This window comes from Cystoisospora suis (genome assembly GCF_002600585.1).
Source record: "Cystoisospora suis strain Wien I chromosome Unknown contig_1234, whole genome shotgun sequence".
Lineage (NCBI taxonomy): Eukaryota > Apicomplexa > Conoidasida > Eucoccidiorida > Sarcocystidae > Cystoisospora > Cystoisospora suis.
Genome location: NW_027154035.1, coordinates 6,126 through 31,541, shown reverse-complemented (window position 1 = coordinate 31,541; position 25,416 = coordinate 6,126). Strand labels below are relative to the sequence as shown.

General features: G+C 56.2%; 6 protein-coding genes across 6 annotated transcripts in view; 3 read left to right on the top strand and 3 right to left on the bottom strand.

Annotated features, from left to right (window-relative positions):
* Positions 1-40: 40 nt before the first annotated feature.
* Positions 41-2,146, bottom strand: CSUI_002913 (egf family domain-containing protein; the record flags this gene model as incomplete). The annotated part of the gene is made up of 1 exon (XM_068063112.1): positions 41-2,146. A coding segment is annotated over exon 1 (1,086 nt), but the record flags the coding sequence as incomplete, so codon positions are not given.
* CSUI_002912 (egf family domain-containing protein) lies at positions 2,034-5,401 on the top strand. Its single transcript, XM_068063111.1, has one exon. The coding sequence runs from the start codon at positions 2,864-2,866 to the stop codon at positions 4,358-4,360; it is 1,497 nt and encodes a 498-aa protein (XP_067924914.1). The 5' UTR covers positions 2,034-2,863; the 3' UTR covers positions 4,361-5,401.
* CSUI_002911 (f-box protein) lies at positions 5,394-11,099 on the bottom strand. The gene has a single exon (XM_068063110.1). The coding sequence runs from the start codon at positions 10,377-10,379 to the stop codon at positions 6,396-6,398; it is 3,984 nt and encodes a 1,327-aa protein (XP_067924913.1). The 5' UTR covers positions 10,380-11,099; the 3' UTR covers positions 5,394-6,395.
* A 150-nt stretch (positions 11,100-11,249) lies between these two features.
* Positions 11,250-12,963, top strand: CSUI_002910 (b-cell receptor-associated 31-like protein). The gene has a single exon (XM_068063109.1). The coding sequence runs from the start codon at positions 12,095-12,097 to the stop codon at positions 12,812-12,814; it is 720 nt and encodes a 239-aa protein (XP_067924912.1). The 5' UTR covers positions 11,250-12,094; the 3' UTR covers positions 12,815-12,963.
* Positions 12,964-15,006: 2,043 nt separating this feature from the next.
* On the top strand, positions 15,007-17,603 carry CSUI_002909 (uncharacterized protein). The gene is made up of 2 exons (XM_068063108.1): positions 15,007-16,273; positions 17,130-17,603. The coding sequence occupies exons 1-2, from the start codon at positions 15,662-15,664 to the stop codon at positions 17,283-17,285; spliced, it is 768 nt and encodes a 255-aa protein (XP_067924911.1). The 5' UTR covers positions 15,007-15,661; the 3' UTR covers positions 17,286-17,603.
* Positions 17,604-18,338: 735 nt separating this feature from the next.
* CSUI_002908 (uncharacterized protein) overlaps positions 18,339-25,416 on the bottom strand; it is a 12,450-nt gene continuing 5,372 nt past the window's right edge. Inside the window, exons 4-12 of the mRNA XM_068063107.1 lie at positions 25,019-25,235; positions 24,615-24,812; positions 23,537-23,725; positions 23,229-23,342; positions 22,245-22,515; positions 21,515-21,834; positions 20,148-20,723; positions 19,706-19,878; positions 18,339-19,525 (exon numbers count right to left, since the gene is read on the bottom strand). Of these exons, the coding sequence (XP_067924910.1) occupies positions 19,252-19,525; positions 19,706-19,878; positions 20,148-20,723; positions 21,515-21,834; positions 22,245-22,515; positions 23,229-23,342; positions 23,537-23,725; positions 24,615-24,812; positions 25,019-25,235 (2,332 nt within the window). The 3' untranslated portion in view covers positions 18,339-19,251. The remainder of the gene's footprint in view (positions 19,526-19,705; positions 19,879-20,147; positions 20,724-21,514; positions 21,835-22,244; positions 22,516-23,228; positions 23,343-23,536; positions 23,726-24,614; positions 24,813-25,018; positions 25,236-25,416) is intronic.

The following is a 25,416-nucleotide window of genomic DNA, read 5'->3' as shown; positions in this document are numbered from 1 at the left end:
CCACCACCTCCTTGGTTCCGCAGGGAAAGATAGAGCATGGGTCATTCAGCACGCACTGCGTACTTCCAGTGGACCTGTCAACGGACAGTCGATAGCCATGCTTGCAGATGCAGAGATGTGAGTTCACTCCACCAATGCATGCCTCCACGCCAGGCGATTGCGAGCAGCCGCTGTGCTCGCAGAGATTTACACATGTCGCATGTGACGTCGCCACTCCGCTCATTACTTCCACGTAGCCGGGATTGCACTGGCAGCTGTACTGACGGCCCGGCTCTGTACTCGGGACGCAAGTGCCACTGCCGCACGGGTTTGCTTCTTTACAGGCCTCCATCTCACACGTGGCACCGGTACCGACGAAAGGCGGGTCACACTTGCAGTACACTCCACCCCGTGTAAGCGATGTCGACGCAACGAAGGCGCATGACGCATTCGGACCGCATCGTGCGCACTGCGTGCGGTTGCACTTGCCCCAGCTATGGCCCTGCTGAAGGGAAGAGCTGTCCACACAGAAACCTGATGTGTTGGTGCACTTCGACGAAGAGATGGGGCAGCACTGATCTTTGTCGCAAAAAGCACCTGACGTACCCAAAGCGGCATTGACAGCCGACCCGCATCCCTCACCGTTGTATGCCATACGGCACAGCCACGCTGCCCGGGGTGGCAGCGGAGCGTCTTGCGGAACCTGCCCGTGCTCCGCGGCAGCCGTCGAGCTGAGCGCGCCTTGGCGGGCTACCTCGAGAACTCTGACACCGGCAGCGCCTATGCATATTGAGCTGAACAAGTTGCTGTGCAGTGTCAGGAAAATTGCGCACGAGAGAACTGCTAACGGTGTGAGCAGACTTCCCCTCGCGCTGACTGCCCTGTTCTTTCTGGCGCAAAGGCGATGCGGAAGTAACCGGCTCAAGGCCACTGCCTGGGGGTCGGCGCCCTCCCATTCTTTTCCTTGCGGCCGGAACCTTCTTGAGCCGCGGAGCGACCCACGACTCAGCACACATAGCGTCTCTCGGACGCGCGGAGGACTTTCCGACGACGCTCTCTGCCGGCAGATGGCGTCGGAGAGACATACCAAAGCCCTCACGGGGCCCGCGGCGCGTGGTCTCTCAGTCAACTCTTGTAGAGGGGTCATTGCTACGTTTAACACAAGAAATGACGCGCTACGCGTTGAAAAGAAGACATGAATTGTCAGTTACCCTGTCCCAAACAACCCGGATTCACCCAGGGTGTCGCAGAAATGGAAAATCGACAGAGCATCACACCGCCGTTGTCGCTTGCAGGTTGTCCATACTGCATTCAAAATGCGGACGTGTATAGAGGTCTATCGGCCAGATAACAGGGGCCAGTTACAGGGGAGTGAGGCATACGTCAACAGTGAATTGGCAGACGAGACAGATTGCCGCACTCGTGTAGGAAACTCCTTAGTTTAACGGAGGCGGAGAGTTACTCTGTCCTTCTTGGGCCGCGGTATCTCCGAAATCTGCAGTCGGGCGCAGGAAGACTGCCCGGCCACTGGAAGAACACTGGTGGCCTCCGTCCACGGAAGACTATCTTCCGTATCCGTCAGCGCTCTTGCCCAATGCAAGATCGGGTACCAGCCTGCAGATGGGCCCTGTCGCTGCGTCCAGCCGGGCACTGGAAGAAAGAAGGGACACCGCGTCCTCTGAAAGCACTGACAACCCGCGGAGGCTGAAATGGAGGGGCGCCGCACCCACGGGCCTCACTTGCCCAAGGTAACGAACCGCTCTTCAGCGAGCTCGGCAACCCTGAAACATTCGCCAAAAAAAGACGCATGGACAGCCGCCCTTCTGTCCGCAATAGGTGAACCGACTATCAGGCCAACACAGCAACCGAGAGGAGAAGTCGACAGCCCCCGCAAAACTGCAGATTGCTTCAGCAGAAAGTATGGTCGCACACCAGGCCGACTTGGCTAGCGGGAAAAACCAGCGCAACGGGCTTAACCCCACTACTCCCATGGTAAGCTACCGGCCATACGACCGTGACACCCGACCCAGGCCAGGGCCTCAAGGGCATTTGACATGCGACCTGTTCGAGCGCGGAAGCCTTATCACTCAAACTGTCGATTGTTGTTTCGAAACTGACAACGAGTTTTTGGCGTAGCGATACCCCTTGTGATCCGTGTAAAAATTTTGCATGAAAGACGGGTCTTGTCGTCATTCAAGTCGCCTCTGCGGGTCCACGAAGGCTGCGGTGGTTCCAGACGTCACGAGCCGACTCCGCTGCGCCGTAGGTCCAGTACGGTAGGCGGGTCTCGAGACGATTTACTCTATAGGAGGCTCACGCGTACACTGTATTGGTGAGCCGTTGCTCTGGCTTTTTTCGAAGCTTCTTGTAGGCACGGCGGTTGCTGTCGCGTTGCTCACAGGGCTGCAAGCGTCGCTCCACAACATGAAGCTCACTAGTGCAGTGCTTTTGCCTTGAACCCTCGAATCCTGAACATACTTGATTCTGTGCCGTACTTTGTGCCTCTTAGTCGGTCCTCGTCTTTTTAAGTGTCTTCGTCACCCACCTTCGCCTAAGCCATCCGGGAACTCTCCCTTACCGAGTGGCGGCCGGATTGTTTCCTTTCTGCAGCCACCTTCCCCTTCTTCGACAGCAATGCTGAATGCTGACCGCACAGAAGCAGTCTGCAACGCGTGGAGATCACAAGGAGCTCACCTGCTCCTTTCGTGAGAATGACTTGTGCCTGACTGTCTGGATGTCGCCGCACCCGCACTGCTGACCAGTATTTCTCCAGAACTTGTCCAAGTCACTGTTCTTGCTCCTGCTACACTGGGCCCGGTCGGCCTCCTGGTTCCTTACGCCCACTCCGCCAGACGGCCGATCTGGAATGCCATAAGCTCGGCCCATGTATGCTCAGCAGACCATGGCGGCAGCGGCCGGAATTCTTCTGCGTCTGGCCGCCATCGCTTCTGTCTTGGGCCCGGCCGTCTTCATGTCGCATCCTCTACCGGTGGTGGGCTTGCAAGTGGGGCATCGATCAAAGGCGCCGGCGCCACATGCTTCTGATACAGATGCGATAGCTTCAAGGCAAGGGTCTTCTTTACCGGTGACAGCGGAGTGGGCTTGTCGGAATGCCCAAGAAGGAGAAGGCTGTGGGCCCTACTTTAATGCAGTGCTTCAGGAGACCGGAGGATACTGCCCCACAGGGTATTGTTGCAGCGTGCAGCAGCACTCTTGTACTAATTTGCCCTTCTTTTGCTCCAGCCAGACTCAGTATCTGGAAGCGTACTCACACGGTAGGTGCTCGAAGGCAGGGCAGTGCTGGAAATGCGGTCCAAATGCTAAGTGCGTCCCTGTGGGCGGCAGTCACGGCGGGGTATACTGCGACTGCACTCCACCTTACGTGGGCAAAGGGGGGAACTGCACTGCAAAGGAATGCGAGAAAACCAACTTATGCGGCAATGGAGTTTGCCTGAACACAGAAGAAGCTCCGTACTACACTTGCAAGTGCGATCCAGGCTACACGCTGTTCGAAGGAGCTGGCAAGAGGCCGATGTGCGTGGATCTGTGCACGCTGAGTCCCTGCGGCGCCGATGCCGCCGTCGCAGCTTGCGTCTCGGGAAGCACGGACTACATGTGCATGTGCAATCCAGGATACAAGCTCACAGCTGTTGGGAATGGGCAAAAAAGCTGTCAGCCTTTCAACCCGTGCGACGTATCGCCGTGCGGGCCTCCCGAGGCCGTAGAAACTTGCGTCAAGGATGGCATTTCTTACTCGTGCAGTTGTAAGCCTGGCTTCGTGCTGAGGTACACCTCGCGTCAAGCTGTTTGCGTAACTGAAGCCGACTGCGTACCGCCTGGCTGTACCGACAAAGCCCCCGAAAAGCCTGTTATCCCTTCCCCTGACAGCGGCGAGAGCTCAAGTCCGGGCGAAAACAGCAGCAACCAAGGTGGTGGTGGGGGGAACACCGACCAGCCTGGGGGGAGTGGAGAAGACAACCCAAGAAAAGAGAACTCAGGAAACACGGGGACAATTCTTGGAGCTGTAGCTGGGTCTGTAGGAGGGTTGCTGCTCCTGTGCGGTGCAGGTTACTTAATCATGCGTTCACGTCGTGGTCGTGAACGAAGCTCTGCTGGAAGAGGAGCTACCGATTTCGATGTGCCAAGGACGCAGGAAGGAATATTCGATGACGGAGACGACAAAGCCTTGGAAGGGCCCGTCTACGCGTCCTGGAACAATGATCGGAGCCGGAACGACAGTAACGCGAGCAGCGGCTCGACTGTCTCAAGCAGCTCCAGCAGCTCAAGCGGTTCTTCGGGATCGAGTGACAGCAGCAGCAGCACGAGCAGTAGTAGTAGTAGCGGTACTGGTACTGACCCCGGTAGCTCTATCGGTCCATGAAGAGCAGACAGGTACTAGTTCACGTGTCAAGACAGAGGATACGGCTTCAGTATCTCCGTACCGTCTTTCTATCCACTTGTTTCCTCGTGTAGGCAGGCCAAACGTTAGTGTCGACGTGTACCCTGGAGTTGAAATGCTTTTGGCGGAATTGGGACGCCCCGTAGCAGCGCGCACCCCCACAGACGCCGTTGCCGACTCTAAAAGGGAATGCAGGGGATTTTCGGAAGCTCTCTGCTAGGACCGCAAAGTGTTCGAAAACAGAAGCTTCGGTCACCGCGAGAAGGCCAGTTGCGTGTCTCTTCCCGACACGGGGAGCAGGCCGTACAGAGGATACGGCCCTAGTTGGCAGGCTAATGCAAAAGACGTGGTCTGCCTGCCTTCAGTTTTGGGGCGCCTGAAACACCAGTAATGAACAGCGTGTGAGTCTTTCAGTACATGAAGCTCGGTGGGTTGCCGTCACCGGCAGTGTCCGAAGTTCCCAGCCAAGCGTAAACACAGCAGGCTTCCCGCGGGTGTCGTAAGATCTGCTCCCCGGAGTTTACACGCGCCTTCGTAAGGAAAAAGACTTCGTGTTCTCTTCTGTCGAGAAAAGGAAGAGGGGGGGCGGTGGGAGAAAGGTCTTACTCTTGACGCGAACGCTGACAAAGCGGCTCCCCTTCTGCTAGGGTGACGACGTGTCAAAAGGGCTGGAGGGGGTACTTCCTTTTGACTGCCCTGTTTCAAACACCACACTCCGGCTCAAGCAGGTTTGACCGGAGAGGTCAGGTACCGGCTGATAGACAGACTGCCTTTAGTATCTCCCAAACTGGAAAGTGGCGCGCCTCTCTCAGACCCGCCCCGTGTGTGTACGCGCGTCTGTTCCTTCTGCTGGGCTGAAAATCTTCCCAGCCCAGCTCTGCAAAACTTTGGATTATTGCACATCGGACAGGACTGCTTTGCTTGAACAGCTTCACCCTCGGGCTACGAGGGATTGCGGAGGTGCCACGACCCGACCCTAGCATAGGAAGTCCACTTACCTAGCCTTACTAGCTCAGAAGGACGCCGGGCAAAACAGTGAGGCAGGCAAGACAGATTGGACGCTGAAAGTCTTCTCCATACTAATTCGAGAGAGCTCTAGTGAATGAGCGCGCACCCACGCAGCACTTCAGTCAGGTCCCATGCGAAAGCAGACTCATCGAACTTGTCAAAACGAAATTACAAGCGCGAAAGCAGTCACCAGGCTGGTCAACAATGAAAAGCCCCGCGGCCCGCGCCTGCAGACGTTGAGTGCCGTACCTCGCTATGTGGAGCAAACAAACAGCCTTTTTGCACAGCTTTGCTGACGTACACTTGAGTTAATCTCCATCGCGTTTTCTTTTCTTAACAGCGTCTCGGTACCTTTCCGGAAACCGAGAGCAAATAGCGTCTCGTTGCAGCCCCATTCCGACATGGTTCAAGACGCGCCCTCTGACACGCTTCCGCAAAGTTCACCGCTCTGATTCACCGGCAGCTTAAGCATCCTCCGGCATTCTCTAGCTGGGTGCGCAGAACTGCGGGTACAGCCGTCGTTTCTTACGTATCCTGGGCAGGCACCGCGATCCACGCGATGACTCCCGACTGATCTGCGATTCTGATGCTGCCTCCACCGACTCGATCCGACCTTGTGTGACAATACACCACTGACTGGAGCGATCCACGCGCACGGAATTCCTGTACGGTCGAAAATCCAGTACGAGCAACAAGCCGCCTAAGCACGACGTGTCGAGCCCGAAAAGCAACGGTTCTCTGCTTCCTGTTTTCGTACTCAGCCTCCGTATTCCTGGTTCTGCCGCTGCCGGACGGCGCCACCCACGTGGCCACTGCTCTGTCCGCGCGGGCGTGTACACATTACCGTTCGTACAGCCGCTCGAACACGGCTTGGGAGAACCGCCCGGCGTGGACCAATGACGGAGCACCGAAACAGATACCACGGGCGTTCCTGAAGTTCTTTTTCTCAGGGAGAACCAGTAAAAACGCACAGCAACACGCCACCCCCTGACTTGCCGGCTCCCTGTACTCATGGATACTTGCACCTTTTGAGTTTCGGAAGCTCGCTCTCGTCTTCAGCCATATAGCCTGCAGCCCAGAACCGTCCCCACATGCCTCCTATGCCCGCCATCTCATCGGCGTCATCCTCTGTTCCTCCCTGCTGCTGTTCATGGGCGTATGTTGCTCCCATGAGTTCATTCATCAACTCCGCGGACCGTAATCGAAGATCTTTCCACCGCGATTGACGACCATTTCTTTCTCGTTTATCCTCCGGGACGGCTTCGCCCGGGATCCAGTCTCCGCCTGCTTCCCATGCAGATGTCCGGTCTCCACTCTCGACCGTTTTTCGTCCTACGCAGAAGACAGAAGTCCCAGAGCGCGAGGAGCTCTGACACTCCTTCGCTTTCCACGCGCTAATCAACGACGGATCTACCATGAGGCCTGAAACAGGGCACACCAGGAAGCCGAGGTCGATGTCGGATGGGACTAGTCGATCGCACCGGGCTCCGCAGCAATGGGACTGGCCCGAGTCTCTGCACAAGTACAAGTCAAACTGCGGTAGTTCCCACATGTCGCAGGACCGCCCATGACAAACATGGGGAGAGCGCCAGGGCGCAGTACACGGTGTTGAGGAACCGCGTGAGCGGAGGCTGCTTCCGTTCTTTCGTATGCACGAGTCCACAGGCGTACTGCAAGGAGCGTGCACCTGTCTGCTGCTCTCTCTCGCCTCCCGGGCCCGGCTGTCAGCCCGGAATCTGCCGTTGCTACTAACACCGTTTTTGCGCTCGACGTCTGCGCGTTCTTCAGCTCCAGTGCTAATGTACTCAGCGAAGGCATCTGCTGTCCCAGCCGGCGGCGGCCCTGGGTGTAAATCGCTTCCACTACTCGGTGCCTCTTCCCGGCTACGACACGCCTCCTCGTGAGCTCCCTCGCTACTCCGCGCAGCCGGGCAATATGTTAGTTCATGACCAGCAAGACTTCGTTGACGTGACAAACGATTGTAATCTTCCCAGGCACGAGCCCACAGCCCGAGAGCGTCTTCCAGACTCCGGGGGGGAGACTGCGCGAAGAGCGAAGCGGCGTAGTCTGCTGCGGAAGAATTTCCTGTGCCGGTGACTGGGTCGCCCGGTGACGCCACGCTCTCGCAGGCGCGCTGCTGTTCCCAGGGTAGAGAGGAGTCTTGCTGCACCTGCGATTTGCTTACTCCGTCGTGTAGTACCTTTGCTCCTAGCCTTCCTGTGTCTTCCTTTTGGCCCGGCAACAGGCTGGTGCCGGCACAGGGCAGTCCCTGCCGGGACGCTAAAGGGGACGTGGGGGGCAGCGCGAGAGCCGCCTTGGGCTGCGACAGGTCAGCCGCGTAGTAAGAACGCTGCAACCCCGTCCCAGGTGCACGACGGAATGAAGGTGCAGGCGTAGAGGAAGATCCAAAAACCAACTCGATAAACTCGCCCTCATCCATTTCCCCCTCTTCACCCTTGCAGATGCCGCCTCTTCCGATTTGATCTTCATCTGACCCAGTGGGTGGCGCTCCCTTGCTTACTGTCACAGCCGTCACGCTCTCCTGCCGCCCGTGCTCCGCTTTTGCTGTCTCCTCTGTCTTGACCAGTGTTTCGGGGAGCGCCCCCTTCTCACTACAGCTACCAGACTGCTTTAAAAGTTCTTCCTGAGAAGTCTTCAGTTGTCCTGCTCCCGAGGAGTCTGCTGCTGCCGAGTAACTTGGGGCGGTGAGTTGCTGCAGTACCGGGAACGCGGTAGTTTCTGGTTGTATAGCCACCCTTGAACCCATTATTTGAGCGACTTGCACAGCCTCGTGTACCTGTGAAGAATCGGAACTCGGAGCTGCACACCCAGGAGACGAAGAGCTCACGCGCCCGCGAGCGGTGTGAGCAGCCGGGAGGGGACAAGCAACAGTAGGACGGTCGCACGTCGGAAAAGAGGACCCAGAAACAGGATGTTCAGACGACCGATAAAGAAGAGGAGCCTGAGGAGAAGCAAGACGCGACGACGGTGAAACGACCTGGCATTCGTCATTGCTGAAACGCCCGTCACTGGCTGTCCTCATAGCAATACCTGCTCCTACTTGATTCTGCGACGGCGGCGTCTGACGATGACTTGAAGCTGTACAGGTATGAGTACGATCACCTTCCTGAAAGAACAGATAGTCGTTTAGTGAGAAGCGTGAAAAGGTAGACGGACTGGAAGGACCCTCACCAGAAAAGAGAGCATGCCTGCTTCCGGTAGGCCACAATCCTGCAGTTCCTGTGAGGCTGGCTTGCCCCCACGTCCCTTGTTCGCCACCACGTCGTCTCACAGACTCCCTTCTACCCGGCTGCCTCCCCGCCCCCCGTAGGTGGTGGAGCGAAACTCCAGAAAATGCAGACCTTGCATGAACATCCGCCGTCATTGGACGGACTTCTGTCACTCCTCCAGCGGCTTTCTGCTGTTTGAGCATCTCCTGCTTCTCTCTCAGTGCGTGCAGTCTCTGGAGTCTGTGCACATGACACTGAGCCAAGAACGCTGAGACCGCGCGTGGCGGTAAAGTCTGCTCGCCTCCCTTTTCATCTTGCCGCCCATACCCGTCTGCCCTTCTTTTCTTCACGGACTGCCTCAACAGAAGAGCGGACTTCTCCCGCTCGAGCCTCAACGCCGCCTCCATTTCTACAAAGCAAATCTCTTCTGCCGCTGCAGCAAATGCGGCTGCAGCTGAAGCATTCTTTTCTCGGTAGGTTGGGAAGTACGGGCGACAGCGGGAAGAGCTGAGATTTCTTGCAAGAACCCGGCCACTGTTGGACTGTCGCGTCTGAATGTGGTTTATTGTCATTTCACTGAACGACGCTCCTCGGAAAGAGCCGCTTAGAGAGATTGAGTCTTCCCTGGCTTCAGTGTCAACACCTGCCGCCGGCGCAAGCTGTTCAACAGCCCGGCTGGTGGAGTTTGGGCTGGATCCAGAGGTTTCGCTTCCAACCATTCCAGTCGCAGTGTCTGAGAGAGGAAAAGGCGTCACTTCCCGGACGGAGGACGACTGAACAACGGTCTGCGAGGGCGATGCAGGAGTTTCAACGTTCCCGCGCCGTACAGAAGGGGTTGACGGAGAGAACGCACTCGCGTAGAAGAAAGTCCAGATGTAAGGATGAAGAGCGAGACGACAGAAGGTACGGGACACAAGGGGAATTGTGGTCCCTACCTCGGTAAAAGGGAGGTAGCAAAGAATTTCGGAGAGAATATCGTCGGGCAGCTCATCAGTGAGAGAGGGCATAGACGTAGATCGTCCTCTCCCCTCGCCCCGGGATTGAGAGTGTTCTTGAATGTTTCCAGGTCGTTTGCCTCCGGTACCTAGATCCGTCCTTCGTCTCTTTCCTCGCAAGAAAGGAATGTCTGGGACCAGACAAACCATCTTATTCTCGGTCGCCGGGACATGCGAACACAGTCCGTCGCTTCTTGGCGTGCTGTTCTTCCTTTCCGAGCCACCAGGACCCTGTGAGGGCTGCGTGGTGCGTCCCCGGGAGTGCCTAACATGGCTGTTTCCTCCTCGATCTGAGGAGATATGCGAGTCCTTCGCGGCGATGCCTCGAACCGAGTCCACCCCAGACGACCTGGTCCGTGAACGGCAGTCTGTCTTATCCGTCTTCTGGGGTAAGGGTTTGGTCTCTTCCACGCTGCGACGAAGACGAACGCCTGCAGCGCCTCTAACCCCTGCCGCGTTCTCTGACTTTGATACATTGTCACTCGGGCCCGACACCTGGAGAAGAAACGAGTCTTCATTGAGAATTACCCTACGCGGACAAGGTTTACCTCCTTCTTTCTGCCAACCCTGGTGCACATCCTTTCTCCCTGCACCATGTACTCTGGCCTTTGGATCGTCGACTCCTTTTCGGTACGTTGTTTTTCTGCCACCAGTTTCGAAGACAGAGCATCTGCCTTTGCTGTAGCGGGAGTCGGGATGGACACCGGCAGCTTGGGAAGTAGAAGCAGGTTGTTGGCAGTGCCCGAGACTTGTAGATGAGTCCGTCATGTCGTACAGACCTTACTGCCTCAGAAGTTCACAGACAAGCCGTCGTTGCTCGCCGCTCGCATAGGGGGAACGACATGCTTCAAAGAGATGTGTCTGGCAATACGGGGACGACAAATACTTGAATAGGAAGGCGTTCTTCGATCTAGGCCAGTCCCCTCCCCGCAACTAGGTCAACAGTCCCGGTGTCCCGTATGTCTGGCAAGGACCCGAAATCACGGCCTCCACTCAACTTTCTCATCGGAAGCACACGACGCTGCGCTACAACGAGGTCTGCTACGTTCCTCGAGTACGAAGTATAGGGGGGAGAGGTCTTCTTGACTTCATGGCACGCAATAAAAAAGCCAGTCAAGAGAGGCGCCGTCTCCCTCAACATGCCGACCTAGACGGCTACTCACTGGACTGAAATGCGTTCGCAGGTTCCTACAGCGAGCTGAGAAACATTTTGAGGGTAACAGGAGACTACTAGTCCTCTCACTGCTATCGGTCGCCACTCTAGACGGGTGCACACTATCACCGGATACTGAAGGCTGCAGCATCCGACGAGCCTAGACATTTTCCGTCGACTGCCCGGCAATACCCCTAAACTCGGACAGCGCAGTGAGACGTGTCCCGGCGACACCCCAACCTCAAGCTTCGGAAACTACGAACTGAGAAAAACGCACAGGCAATATCGAGGAGCAGACGGCAGAGCTGTAACGGACACAAGCGCAAAAACACTCCCGCAAACTGATTCCGCATTACTGGTCCATCCACGTTGGCAGCGAACCCAAAACCACAGATTTTCTATTTCCGGCTTGTGGTATGCATGCGCGCTTGGTCAAGCTGCAGGCATGCCTTGCGCTACCACTGCAAGACAGGCACAACTAAAGGGAATATTATGAAAGGTGGCGACCTTCTGCAAACACCTGTGAGTAAAAAAAAACGGCTAACCCCGGAGGCGACGCGTAGGCGAAACCCTTTCATATTGGATCGCCCCGAGCTGCGTAATAAGAACTTTTCATACCGCGGAACGTAAGAACCGCTGCAACGGAGCACGGAACGAGGTGGATGCACCGCAGTCAGGTTGACAAGCTGCTCTTGCGACGCCTCCCATGCAACCTACCAAAGGCGTGTGCGTAATCTGGTGTGACTAAGTGGTGCAACTGTGGCAGTCGCGTAGTGTTTCATCCATACAGTGGTTCTGGATTTGGGGGTCATACGCTTCGTGCGATTTTACTGCGTTATTTGTTGTGGCTGCTTTGAGAATGCTCCTCCCGGCGACTTTGTAGCCCGCGCTTTCTAGCCGAGCACGGTTGTGTCTAGTCCAAGGAAAGAGAATTCTCACTGCCGCCCCCTTCAGCTCTCTGCAGTCCATCGCACACCCTACCGTGGCACGAGTCTCATGTCTGTGGATGCGTTTGTGCGGGCTTCGGCTTCGACCGTTTCCCGCTACGAGAAGACACGTCGACGCTGCTGTGAGTTCTCCGTTTTGAGCCCTTAATAAGCATGCGGGTTTGGCCCGATCTTCTTCCCCGACAAGGACCCGCCACGTCTCTTCCAGTTTATTTCGGAGTTCAGGAGCTTCGCCTGGGTACGGAGTATTCGCGTCTGCCTCCATAAAGCCATGGTTCACTGGCTGACTGCTGGGTCAGTCGTCTGCTGAAGATCTTTCTCCCTTTTCTCACTTACATTTTCGTCCGCACACTCGAATTGAGCACACCGGGCTTCCAGCGGAAATGAAGGAAATTGCTTACTTCATTCTTCCCCTTGGCGGGATCTTCGCCTTTCTCCTGTGTCTTCCCATGCAGTTCATTCAGCGGGCCTGCATCTCGGTTTCTTGCCTACAGTTGTCGATTGGAAGTCGGCTTTCTCTTCGCATTTCGTCTACGTTTTTCTTTTATTCTTTGTGTCGTTTCATTCATACATGGATCCGCGTGAATCAGGATTATTCACACGCAGGCGTCGGAATAAGCCTGGATTCTCCAGACAAGTGGACAGGGTTCCCCTTGAGCTCTGCAGGCAGATACCCAGGTGCACATACGTCGCCCGGGAGCGTGGGCAGCCTCGATGTCCGCCGCCAGGCACAAGTACTCCGTCACCAGAGGAACTTCTGGATCACCCTATCCGCCGTTTTCATATGGCTGTTTGTGTGGTGGCTTGCCAAATTGCTGCGGTGGTATTGGCAGGCAATAGAGCAGAAGGAGGCAGTAGTGAAGGAGCTAAAGAAAAAACGGGAGAGCGCCCCATTATGTCCGCCAGAGAAAGGGGCCACACGGTCCAAACCCCGGAAAGTCGATGAGGGAGAGGATGCAGACACGAGAAGTCAGGAAGAGAAGGCCGGAAATGAAGGTATTGAAATGACGTGCACGTCGCAGCGCAAAAATACTTACGAAAAGAGTAGGCAGAGAGTTGCAGGTGCAAAAGAAGGTGTCTCGGGATCTGCTGTGATTGACTGATTGATATTCTCTGAGTGTTTTGTCGGCAACTGTCCTTGGTGCCAACTCTTCGGGTTCGCGTGCGTCCAAGTGCAATGGGTGGGGGTTCCCAAATAATAGGCTGAGCGTGCAAGACACGACCCCTATGACAGTATAGGTCCATGGGTATGGCCGTCCTGGGTCCGGTCAAAAAAAAACCCACCATGTAACACCGGTGGAATGCTTAGTAGAATAACGGTGCAGCGCCGCTCCTACCTTCGTGCGTTGCTTGCAGCCTAGCAGGTGGTGAAATGTGCGCGCTTGAAAGACAACCTCCCATGTCACTGAAACACACGTGCCTGCGTATGTCCTCGTGGAAGTCCCAGGCATCCGGGTTTTTCTGTTCGATATGCAGCAAGTGTCGACTGTCGCCCAGACGGGGATATCCGCGCTGCCATCTTACACGACCAGGAGGGGCAGAGACTGCCTATTGTCGGTCTGGCCGCTTACGAACACGGGGTCGGCAGAGGACGCAGTTTTCGGGACCGGTTTTGGCCTGTTCAGACGGCCGGCAGCCCTGCTTCCCTCCCCTGTGTGGAAATTTTCCGTGCCGCCGCAGCTACGAAGCACAACAGCAGAGTACTTGCTCTTCTCGTAGTCCGTCGGATTCGGCGTGGCACCGCTGCATTTCCAGAAGCCAGAAATTGTGTGTATGGGGCTTCGCGCCCGCGAGTCTGGCGGGGGCGGTGGTCGGACCCATAGTCGCGAGTCACTCTCTTACAGTTACGGCTCCCGTTTACTATTGAGTTTAAGAAAGAAAAACTCGTGAAAGCGGACGCCGACGCTTGCGAGGCCAGAAGTCTGACTTGGGCAGTTCGTTGCAGGGTTTCGAAACACCTTGCAAAACGGGGAAGAACTAGTATCCCTCCACCCAAGGGGAAGTACAGTGCTTGGGGTTCTCATTGACCGACTCTGTGTGGCGAGGGCCCACTTCGTCCAGACCATCTCTTTGTGTGAGGAGTGAGAATCAGCGAATACGCATTCAGTGGCACACGAATCAAGAAAGCCGCTGCAGACAGAGGCTTTGTTGAGTGTCGTACGAGCATCTCCGGGAGCATTCAGTAGCGGCGTTGATCACTCTTGGTACTCCGGTGTCTCTTGAAACCCGACAGATCTGCTGGTGAGTAGTTAGGCAGCTTTCCCCGCTTGGTAAATACTCTCCCGGCGCACGTTCCCTACCTCTCCCGGGATCCTTCAATTCCAGTCCTTCCTGTGTGGCGCGCTGACGTGTACTGGACGGGCACCACCCAAAAGATCTGGCGGCGCAAGTGTGATTACACCACATGAGCAACCACGCGCACATCGTTGTCTTTATTCTCAGCCAACCATTCAACGGGGGAAGAAGGCTTGGTTGGCTTACAGTAAGCCAAGCCGCTGCATGTGTCACTTCCAGACGCTCCGCACGGTCGGGTGGAGTCACTTCGTGGACTGCAAAGTTTTTGTGGTCTTCGGGGCTGAGAGCGTACTGTGTTAGGCGCCTGATCAGGGAACAATAGAGGGTGACCTTATGGAGGGGCAACGACGGTAACAGCACTGTACTGAAGGCCAGCGGTGATATTTCCTCACCCTTTGACGCTCCTGTGTGCGGGTCGCTCGAGTTGCTAAAAATGGTGGCCTGCACTCACTGCTCCACTGGCGGGCCGGGGGCACATAAAGGTTATACCTTTACACCGGCGTCTGCGTCCGGTGTGGACGGGCTGGCCCCGTTTCACGCAGATCGTCTGAGGTTCGTCGGCAATCGACTAGTAGACGGCCGCAACGGTTTCTAAGAGGTAGCCGGGACGCCACGGCCTGCAGCATCACAATGACCTCTGTGATGCCCGTCCGGTAAAGGCATCGCAGAAAGACAGCGCGCGGCAATCCCATGCTCTCGAAACGACATCTCGGGCGTTGTTCCCCGAGTTGCTGCCCCACTTGGCCCCGACGCCACAGAGGTCTACCTGCAGACACCGGCCTGCTCAGGAGTACGAGTAGTCGCGGCGGCGTGAACGACCACGTACTTGAGAACAAAGGACTACGGACACGAAGGGGGACGGACCGTGGAAACACTTCGGTGTGGCCTCGCTGACTCAGATCGGTCCATAGTGCGACTCGGCTGTCTCGATACTAGAACATGCGTTTTCACACAATACAGCAGTCCAGTGGCAAACTGTGGTACCTGACAACACCATTTAGGGAGTGCTGTCTCGGAACTGTCCGTGACGCTTCGTGCTTAGCAACTCGACCCTTGCCTTCTACTTTGGCACTGTGCAGATTTTTTGCAGGCACCTTGGCGAACGTGAAGTAGCCCCTTTTGTCCTCTTGGCCTTGATTGTCATCTTTAGTACGTCCCAGCAGCGCCCCATTGCCCAACTGACAACTCCCCGGGTGCTCACACTGCGCAGGGTTTCCACCCCCGAACTGCGTGGAAGGTTGAGAGCAACCGAATGAGCAGAGGCCTTCCAGTTGGACTCCCTGGTAGGCGAAGAGAGCAACCGGGAGAGGAGGGCCGGCTGGCTGTTGACGTTTTTCTGCCCGAGTGGGAAGTTTCGACTCTTGTGGTAGCTGCTTTTTCGTCAGCTCTGTACTTCAACTGTTTTGAGAGCGATGGCGGGCACTGCGTTGAGAAGCAGCCGCCTATGAGGTTATATGCTGACGACGCTTGACGTGCTCAGGTCAACGCTTCTTTCTGTTTCCACCACGAGCTTCGCCCGTGACTCAGTAGGGCCTCTTACCATCAAAGCTAATACCTAGCGTCCCCCGCACAGCCCCTTTGAGGGACCACGGGGTCCTTGTCTTTTTTTCCAGGACCCGAAGGTCAACAAAGAAGCCCTTCACGTTGGACGCAAAATGCATCTTCACTGTCCGAGCACGAAAAGAGCGTCGCCGTTCACGTGGCGACTGAGAGAGCATACACACATGCGTCCTCTATCTGCTATGTTTATCGCTCAAGTACTTGCTTCGGGAGTTTTGTTTGGCACTCTCGTTTCCGAAGTCTTCGCTCAGTTTTTACAACCAGCAGGGACAAGTGCGTTTGTTGCACCGTTTCTAGCCTTGTCCGCAACACCGCCTGGGGGAGGGGGGGATAAAGCTGGGAACTCACCTCCGCCATCGCCCCTCGGATCCGAGAAGGATCCGTGGCTGCCCTCATTGGATTTGACCATCCCTGAGAGTCACGACACACGCATAGGCGTGTACGATGTGCTGAAAGGAGTCGAGAACACCCCGAACGACAACTTGCTCTTTGCAGTGGCGCGGGATGTCTTCAACACGTACCAAATGACGAAGCCTTTTCTTGATGAATTCATCCGCGTAAACCAGCAACAAAGAGCAAAAAACAGGAGCAGAAACAGCCGCGCCTCCGTAGAAGGCGCACCTGGGAGCTCCAGTGGAATAACCGCTGCTGCAGAGTCATCCACGACTTGGGAAATTGAGGCTTCTGCCGACCATGAAGGCCGGAAGGTAGGGACTGAGCCAGCTTCCTGTTTCGCGCGAATCCACAGTCTGAGCTATGGGTTGCGGATGCAGTCTACTACCCGGGCGTATCGGGCGCCTCGCATGTGACTCCGAGGCGAGCGGGACCGCATTCCACACGGGAGCTCACGCCATGTTGGGTCCGTGCTATCCGCCTGCAGTTGAGCTGGGAGGCACTCGAGGGACCTTCCTGAGCACCCTCGCTCCGGCCCCACTCTACCTGCCCGGAGACAGTGCCGACCCTACTTACGCCTCGACTCAAGTTTGTCAGTAACAGCTCGGGTCGCTTAGACGAAGTGAGACATCGTGGAGTAACCCAAGCAGTGCAGTCAATGCCTACTGTCAGCACGAGCAGGATATATGGGGACGGGGAATTTGTCCGACATATTCGGCGTGTTATCTGTTGAGTCGTCCTGCGTGGTTGCTCTCGCAGCCTGCGGTGTCCTCAGATTCGCTCTCTGCGATTAGCCTCGTATATGCTCTTTCGCACCCACCGGGTTTCGCATCAGCGGTCTTGTTCACTCCACTTGCCCCTCCTCAAGCTGGCAACAGCGGGGAGCCTCCCCTTTCTCTCGGATTGAGTTCTCGCGGAGAGCGTGCCTAGAGGGGTTGAGAAGGCCTGCGACCGCATCTGCGGTGAAGGCCGGCAGCTCCGCTGCACTACTCACCCGTCGGAGCTACATACTAGCACCAGCGCTGAGGAGTACAGACACGGCTTAGGCAGCCACCGCAGCCCACGAAAGCTCGCGCCTACTGATCCCTGCATGTGTATGGTCAAGATTCTGCCAACCACCCAATCGGGTCAGCCAATGGAAGCAGCGATGTGCTTTTTTACTGCTTTCAGAAGTCTCACAAAAAAGAGGAAAGGCAAAACAAGAAACAACACGAGCGAAAAAAAAACGCCGATCGGTCGACTCATTCCGCCGGCACTGATGAAGATGCCCCGCAAAACACTCGGCTTTTCGGAACCATCGGCTCCTGGTTTAGCTCCTCTGTCTGACAGCGACCCTCATTCGGCTATTCCTTTACCCTCGAAGGAACATGTTTGTTTTCGCATCGCGGGAGACAGCGAGAAAGTGTGCGGTAGAAAGTCCACACTGCGGGGAGTGTTATCACTCGGCGGAACTGAGTGGCAGTTATTGAGGTTCTCTCCCTGGAAAGTGGCGTCGGTGGGGACCTTGACCGGTGCGCTGTTGCCATACACGCTCCCATGGGTCAAATCAGTCCGGATAACGTGTCTCCCCTAAATTAGTGGTCGCTGACCTGTTAACTTTGTCCCCCCCCGTTTCGTCGCACACGTAAGACCTCTCTGCTCACAATATCGCGAGACAGTATTTGAGTCTACGGCCACCACTCCACTTCGCGAAGCGTAGAGCAGTGACGTGGAGCCTCATCAGACGTGGAGCGCGGTCCCGCAGAGGCCGCCGGTACCTCTCCAAGGCGACCAGCCGTGCCCTGAACGGTGAACTCGGAGACCTGGAAAAGCGGTCTGTCGCGACCTCAAGAACATGAAGTTCACATCTCGATGATGCATCGCAATAGTTGCGCGAGGTGCACAAATCGTCTCTGCGAAACCGGTCCGGGAATCGCATCCCTATCAAAAAGTTTGCCCGCATCGCATTAGAGGTATTACCCAAGACATTCACTCGACATCGCCGCAATAACGAAGCACGCGGACCCTACTTCTAATGCCAGAATTCATCGACCTACGCTTCCAGGATTTAGGGTAACCCTGAACCGTACGCCGTTAGCTCAGAAAAAACTGGACGCTCCCCGCATTGGCTCGATGCGCAGTCCCGGTGTATTTAGGCACACGAGGTTGGTGGCGTTCCTTCGACCCTTGAAACCCGGGGTCGAAGGAACGCCACCAACATCATATCCCTGGAACCTTAGTCTTCTTGTTTCTCAGGCCTTTGATTTATGTCATGCGGCACACAGGCGCTGGGCGGTGTTCTGAGCCCGCAGGACTCACCACACATACAGCCGGACAAAAGTTCCCCCACTACACCGAATTTCAAGCTAAATTTGAAAGCCTGGACTGTTGCGGGTCTCAGATGCGACATCACTGCACGGAAATATGTATTAGAACTCCTGCCGGCTCCATAACTTGTCTCAGTCCAAGCTGTGTCCAACGTGGCTGTCGGTAACAAGATACAGGTAAACCTTACCACGTTAGAGAACTCCCTGTTGTGGGATACAACCTGAGCTCGACAGGAAGAAATGCAAACCGGACCAGTGGACCCTTCACTGAGGTCCCACTACGCCGAGACTGCTTCGTGGTTGTCTCTTCTATTTTTCCTGGGCAAGACACTCCGATCCGACACAGAATTGAGGCTCTCTGCAGTACCGGACAGAGGCACAATCGCAGAGTACACTGAACAGTCGGCGCCATGCTTCCTTTGAAGTGAGGGCCAGTAAGCCACATGGGCTCGTCCCTATGGCGTCTTAGGTCAGCGGCTATCGAGGCACTTCACCCAAATCGGTGTGCTAGTTCACTGTCTGCCCCCTCATGTGGCGCTGCGACGGCTGGAATCAGACGGGCGACTATGCACGTACATTTTCTGTCCTTGCTGAAGCAAAAGCACTCCGGGCCGCCTGTCTTTCGAAGATGCTGTCGCGACTCCGTTGAACTCGCAATATTCTTGGAGAATTTTCACCAAACCGCCACCACCTGCTCGTCTTCGCCCCTACGCCCTGACACTGTACGTCGCAGGGGCTCTCAGTGAGAACGTGCAGGGCCCGCGCTCCCATGCCAGGAGTCAAGTCCTGTTGACAGCCAACACCACTGGCTCATTTCGCCGGTTGCATACTTCTGCTCGCGCGAGTTAGGATCACAGCGACGTGCTGCGTCTGATATCACTACATCGGATTCAAAGAAAATCTCGCCTTCGCACCGAGTCATTCCGCGCCCGGGCCGCCTACTGACCACCTATAACTCCAGCCGGTCACCCATGAAGGTGAAAAGCTTATACTCCCCCCGTCAACAAGTGTTCGACTACCTTGAAAGACTGTCTCTTTTTTGTCGTCGATTTCCACAGGCTCGCGTGAGCGGTGTCATTGTTGCCACAGGAGGCGGCCGCAGGATTTGGATAGCCGACTGAGCATTCTTTTACCGATGAGAAGTACTCTGTGCCAGAATAACAATTGAGGAATCTCCGGTGGTCGTCTGAAGCAGCCACGAGTATGTCCGGCTGAACAGTCTGGAACGGGCGATTTTGCTTGGCCACGCGGACACCTAACCTGTTGAACACAAATCGCACCACATCAGAGATTGCGAGCTGAGGCCAGGCAACAACAGACGAGCCCTCCCTGAACACAGCCCTCTTCGAGTCCGGGTTCGTGAAAGCCTGCGCTACTCAGCACCCGTATTTGCCAGATCCGATCTCGGAAGTACATTTGTCCGGAAGGGAAGTGTCTTACTCCTGGGGACAGGAAAGTTCTCCCGGAATTGGCTGCAGCCGAGACTCCTCGCTCACACACCCGTTGGCACCCGTTTTGCTTTGGGCCGTATGACGAAGGAGCTCCCGGGTCTTATCCGAAAGGTCTCTCATGCCTCCCGTCGTGGGAAGCTCGGCTTCGAGTCTCTCCGCTACCTGATAGCGGAACCAGACAACACACTGCGCTCTCCGGCATACGCCACAGCCGCCATCCACAGACCTTACAGAGAAACGCACGATCGCCGAGACAGGGCTGCGCTCGGCGAAGCGAGAACCGGCACGCACACGATGCTGCAGGACGCCTTAGTAATGGAGAGCGCGTTCCAAGCACGCGTATGAACACACAGATTTCCATGTTGGTTTCCAGCAGAAGGCGGCTCGCAGTCCAGCGCTTACATTCCACTGCACCGTTCAGCGACACTTACGTGTCGTAGGAGCAGGGCGGATCGGCCGCGCTTTAGCTGTCTCGCGGCGGCATCCCGGAGGACAAACGCAGCCCTGACAAGTTCATCGGCGCACGTGGCGAAGTTGTCATCGACTTGGTGATAGTGCAGGAAGCACAAGCTCCAGAGAAGCTCGACGACATGATCTGCGCTTAGCGAAGCCCACTGGTCGAACCGAGGATTGAGTCTCTGTGGCCCCGGCAGTGGCAAAGAACTTCGAGAAGAGTTCGCGCTCGCAGCTGCCAGTTCGGGCCCCCTCGTCAGAGATGGGACGGCTGTCTCGACGCGAGCGGGACGACTGTCATCCGAAGCGTCGGAGGGAAAACGCAGGGCTGACGCACTTGTGTCTTCGGACCCTCCGACATGCGGCTGCGTAGAAGGATTTAGAGCTGTGTCCGAACGGATTCTGGATGAGTCCGGAAGACAGAGTGGATGTCTTCCCTGAGTTCCCCGATCAGATTCCCGACAACCCGGCGGCATGCGACCCGCTGCCTGCGAATTCCCCTTCGTGCATTGACTTCTCACGTGACGGACAGCTTCTGTGAGCTGCTGCATGACCTTCACACACACGAGAACGGAACGGCGGGCCCAGAACAATCCCGCCAAAGCACTGCACCTGAGTAGTGCGGACAAGCTGGTGCTCAACCGCTGTATACAGGGGGCGCTCTGGGCGCGTCACTCGGCCCTCTCCGTTGCAGGCCTTCATGAGGATGGTTCAACTATGGTTTACGTAGCGGCTGTCCTGCGTCTAACTAGTTAAGGCGCCGGACCGATCATCTCGACGAGGCTATGTCGTCGTGACCCACAGGACGTGCTTTGTACAAAGTGCGCGTCTTGCGACTTCCCGACTGTGCATTCCGTCTCGGACCAGCAAAAGGTGAAAGAACAGTCACGCGCACCCGTGGTGCAGACACACTCGCTGACATAAAAGTGTGCGTCACGAACAGCTCAAGAAACGTGCAAATTCACTCAGGTCCCGATTGCTTCTTGGGCCGAAGACGAAAGAACCGGCGGGACCACGCCGCAACCCCTCTCCGGTCCCCACTCGGCCAGCCAATCGACACTGATGTTTCACTCTGCCGCATTCCAGGCGCGCCTCTGACCAAAGAGACACGGGCGCAACTCATCCGCATAATTCGCGGCGCGCACCGTTCGAACTGGAGAAGACACCTTGTGTGGTGGTCACAAGTTACCCGGAGCACCCATAACAGCATCGGTTGCCCAACTTCGGAGCGGCGTCACGCCGCGAGGAATTGCCACGAGGCTCACCGACGAAACGAAGTATCGTACACAGGTTGACACCGGATCTTGAAGAAAACCTTTTCTGTGTGAGGAGCCAGGCGACCTACCGTGTCACTGAATTCTGGAAAGCAAGTGTCTGTGTCTACGGCCTGAAACAGGACCCTGGACGCAGCTCGTAGCCAACTGGCTCTCCCCAGAGCCTCTGCGCTTTCCCGCAAAGGAGGCTGCCCACCGCAGTTTTCCTCTCCAACCGCACTTGTTCTGTTTTGCCTAAATAGCGCGGCTGCGGCACCCGGCTTTCCCCGTTTTCCCGCCCATCCGAAGAAGTTTGGACACCGGCCGTGGCCGGGGCTGTAGAGCGCATTGCCGTCATTCTCCTTGTTCGGAACTTGGAGTATCAGGTGCCGCGCTAAAGCTGCGGGCAGAACTAAAGAGTAGAATCCACAAAGAAGACAGGAAAACGACACTCTGGACACACTAACGGATGAACGATTGTTGAAGGGATGACAGGCTGTATGGGACAATAGCACGCGCGACGCCTGCGCTACCTTGAGTCCCGCAGCACACGTTAGCGAGCTCTGAACAGTGGGAGATGGACGATGTGCCCTCCTCTTCGCTGAAGATCCTTGGTCCAGGCACCCGACGCGGAGTAGGCTGACGTGCGTCCCGTCCACGGAGCGCAACTAGGGGAAAAGGCCAGGATCAACTTGCTGTGCCTGCTATACAAAGGAGTGAGACATCGTTCCCGGGTTCCCGCCCGAGGCCCACTGATGTGTCTGAAAACTACGGTTTCGTCTCTCGACCTCAACCAACAGGCAATCGATCTATGCAGCCTACGATCGTTGAGAGTGTTGTGGTCCTCGACGGCATCGGCAACGGCATGTACTTCATCGAGAGAAAGAACTAGTTCTGCACGGGTCGACAGATCGTTCGCCTCGCGCTGTCGCAGGGAAGCAACGCTTTGTTCTGCGACAGCTGCGCATCTGAGAATGCAGACTGTGAGAACTTCCGTAAGTTTGGGAACAGGGACGTTAAGCTGCCTTTGAACGAGGAAGAGACGGAGCGTCCCACGGAGGCTGCGAGGAATACACAGTTCTGTACTGCGGCTCTGTACTCAAAAAGGCAGAGACGAGCAAGCACATACGAACTCCGTCGGAGGACGGCTTTGCAAAGAGAACAACAGACAGTTCTGGGGTGTGACCTTACCCCCTGCTACCGTAGGCACCAAGCAACACTCACCCAGAGCCGAACCGAGACTGACACGCAATGTGGGAAAAACATAAAAAGAACACTGGGAACGAAAAAGTGTCTCGAAGACTGCGTCCGAAGACACTCCCGGGCGGCGCCTCACCTGCCACAAAATAGGAAAGCGGGCGCTAAAGAAACGCAGGAAGACAACGGTGCGGGTTTACTCCACTGTCGCAGGTAACACCTACTCTTGATGACAAAGTGCTCGGGCTCACGATTTGCCCAGTACACATATGACATATCTTCGTAACCCCGAAAGCATCTCGTAAGAAACTACGAGCCGTGAAGCCGCGGCGTGAACTCCTGGCCTGCTTCTGCCCACAGACCAACGCTGCCTGCTCAGACGGAGTGTTCTGTGCCGCGGACACACTCCAAACACACACAGTGTAAACTGAGGGCGGACTCAGGGTGACAGACGAGAACTCGAAGGGCGCATCAGACTTTTGTTTTTAAGAGTCCCCGGCATCGAAGAAAATCGCGGCGCAAGACACTTCGACACTGCACTTTTCTCGAGAGGACGAGAGACACGTGGCGCCATTCCTGCTGGTGATGCATGAAATCCTGAAGGCTTACAATGAGTTCCCGCGTGAAGAGCGCGACAGTGGGCTGGTCCGCCGCAAGCAACTGGCGCAAGTCTATGGCGCATAAAACTTCGATGAGACCTCCTGTCGGAATGCTCCGCAAGTGCTTAACGCATTCAGCAGCAGGAGACACAACAGGAGGACAGCAGCGCTTCATCTCTGCAAGCAGAAGCCTTTCTCCCCGCCGTCGCGCTGGAGTGGGAATGCGTCAAGGGGCAGGACCTCGGTGGAGGGTGGCGGCATCCCGACGGAGACAGGCCACACCATTTACACGTTCCGCTGTTCGCTTCTAGAACGCACCTTCGTGGCGATGTGGCGGAGCAGACGCTCTTGCAGATCTGCACGGTCTTCGTTGCTTATCCAGGGCTGGCTGGCCAAAAGTCCACAAGGTGAGTACCCTGCACCAACATCAGCTGCCACTGTGGCGGATCGGGAATACAGAGGGTTCTCCAGCGCTGCGGTATCCAAGGGTACAACCAGAGCGAAAGCCTGAACGACATGGGCAGACACCTAACTCCGGTTGAACTTGTTATGGCAGCCCGCCACGCAAGCACACGCCTGTTGCACAGAATGCAGTACACGCGGTAGCCGGCACATCCACCAGCAAACAGTCAAGTGTAGAGCAGTACCACGCCGAAGGCAAGGGTACCGGGCAAAAGTGTGAGCGAACGAGATGTATATATAGTTCAGACAACCGCGAGGGTACGGAAAGGCACGCAATTGCGAACGCTTCCAGGCCAGCAAATACAATTTCCGCATCGGCAACATTATCAACACAGAGAGCGGCGAAGTCCGCTGCACGCCGCAGGCATTGGGAGAACGGTCCGCACTTGGGAGCGGGGTACAGCAGTTAGACGTGACAAGACAAAGAGGAGGCACGGAACCGGCAGGGACAACAGACGAGCTAAAGCTTCTAGCCTGGTCTCAAGATCGTCTTCCTACCCCTGGAGCCACGCCAACCATTGGCCCTGTTCGTACCTTGCCCTGCAAGATGCAGCTGCAGTAAGCTTGTATGGCTGATCGAGGACAAGCAACATTGACGACTGAATGACAAGCAAGGCATGACCCTGCAGTGACGTGGATTCACCCGTGACCGCCCGCGCTCCCGCTCCTACTGTATGCACCTAGTCCGGAGCCGGGAGTCAGGATCTGCGACGTCGCTGCACGACGTCGTGACGAATAAACAGGTTACTTGCACGCTGCCATATCAAGACTACAAAAGCAGCACGGGCTCTTAGAACGCAGGTTGAACTGTCTTGCGCATACGGCACTAACTGCGTAAACTTCGTTCCCGCTTCAGCGATCGAGACTCCTAAGCGGTGTTCGTATCTGCGCGTATGCCGTGAACACCAGCGGATACGCACGACCCATAACGTACCTCCGCCGGGAGCAAGTCGTCCATATGCTCCCTCAGAACGTCCATCAGTCCTCTCGAAAGCTTCTGCAGGCTCTCAACTGTCAACCCGCATTCCCGCGAGAGACTCTCTCGTTTCAGGCCGTGCTGTGCAAGGAGGCGCAGAGTTGGGATTACACCCACCAGTGAGTCTTGCATTGCAGACGGATCCGCAGCCAGAGCCTGCAAACACCAGTGACATTACATTGGGATCGGTGCAAGCAGGCTCAGCCGCTCACACATGTTTATGGACTCCGACACAAATATGACGTCAACAGGAAAGTCTCATCGGTGGTTCGGCAAGTAAAACGGACCAGTACGACCCACACGAGGGAAGCCCGTCCACGCATAAAGCAGAGGCCGTGTACCAGCCCTTCTTCCCATCTTACTTTCAGTACAATCTCCCTAGCTTTCCAAGCCTGAGCTCCGTCGTAAGTCGCGAGGGCCACGGCAGCCCTGGCTGCATACGCGGCTGATGGCAGCCGGTCAGGTGTGCCAGTTGTTTTCCGAACAAGCGTCTGAATCAATACCGTCTGGTCTTCACGAACTGCTCCAGACGCGGTGTTCCACTCCCCGAGAGACTGTTGCAGCTCATACTGAATCTGACTTAAGCACATAAATCAGCGCACTCGTGGACGGTCCCCCGCCCAAAAAAAAAGATTCGGGCTCAGCCGTGCGGAGCCTGGCATGACTGAATGTAAGAATCGCGTGTAGGCTCCTGTGCTACGACAAACCTGAAAGCGATTCTTCCCGACAAAGCAAGAACTACGGACGGACGGCCAACGCC

Bases quoted from the DNA above. Each gene is read 5' to 3' on its own strand.
- CSUI_002912 (XM_068063111.1), top strand. From the start codon at position 2,864: ATGTATGCTCAGCAGACCATGGCGGCAGCGGCCGGAATTCTTCTGCGT.
- CSUI_002911 (XM_068063110.1), bottom strand. From the start codon at position 10,379: ATGACGGACTCATCTACAAGTCTCGGGCACTGCCAACAACCTGCTTCT.
- CSUI_002909 (XM_068063108.1), top strand. From the start codon at position 15,662: ATGCATCTTCACTGTCCGAGCACGAAAAGAGCGTCGCCGTTCACGTGG. The intron at 16,274-17,129 runs GTAGGGACTGAG...TACTGCTTTCAG, and splicing joins CCGACCATGAAGGCCGGAAG to AAGTCTCACAAAAAAGAGGA.
- CSUI_002910 (XM_068063109.1), top strand. From the start codon at position 12,095: ATGAAGGAAATTGCTTACTTCATTCTTCCCCTTGGCGGGATCTTCGCC.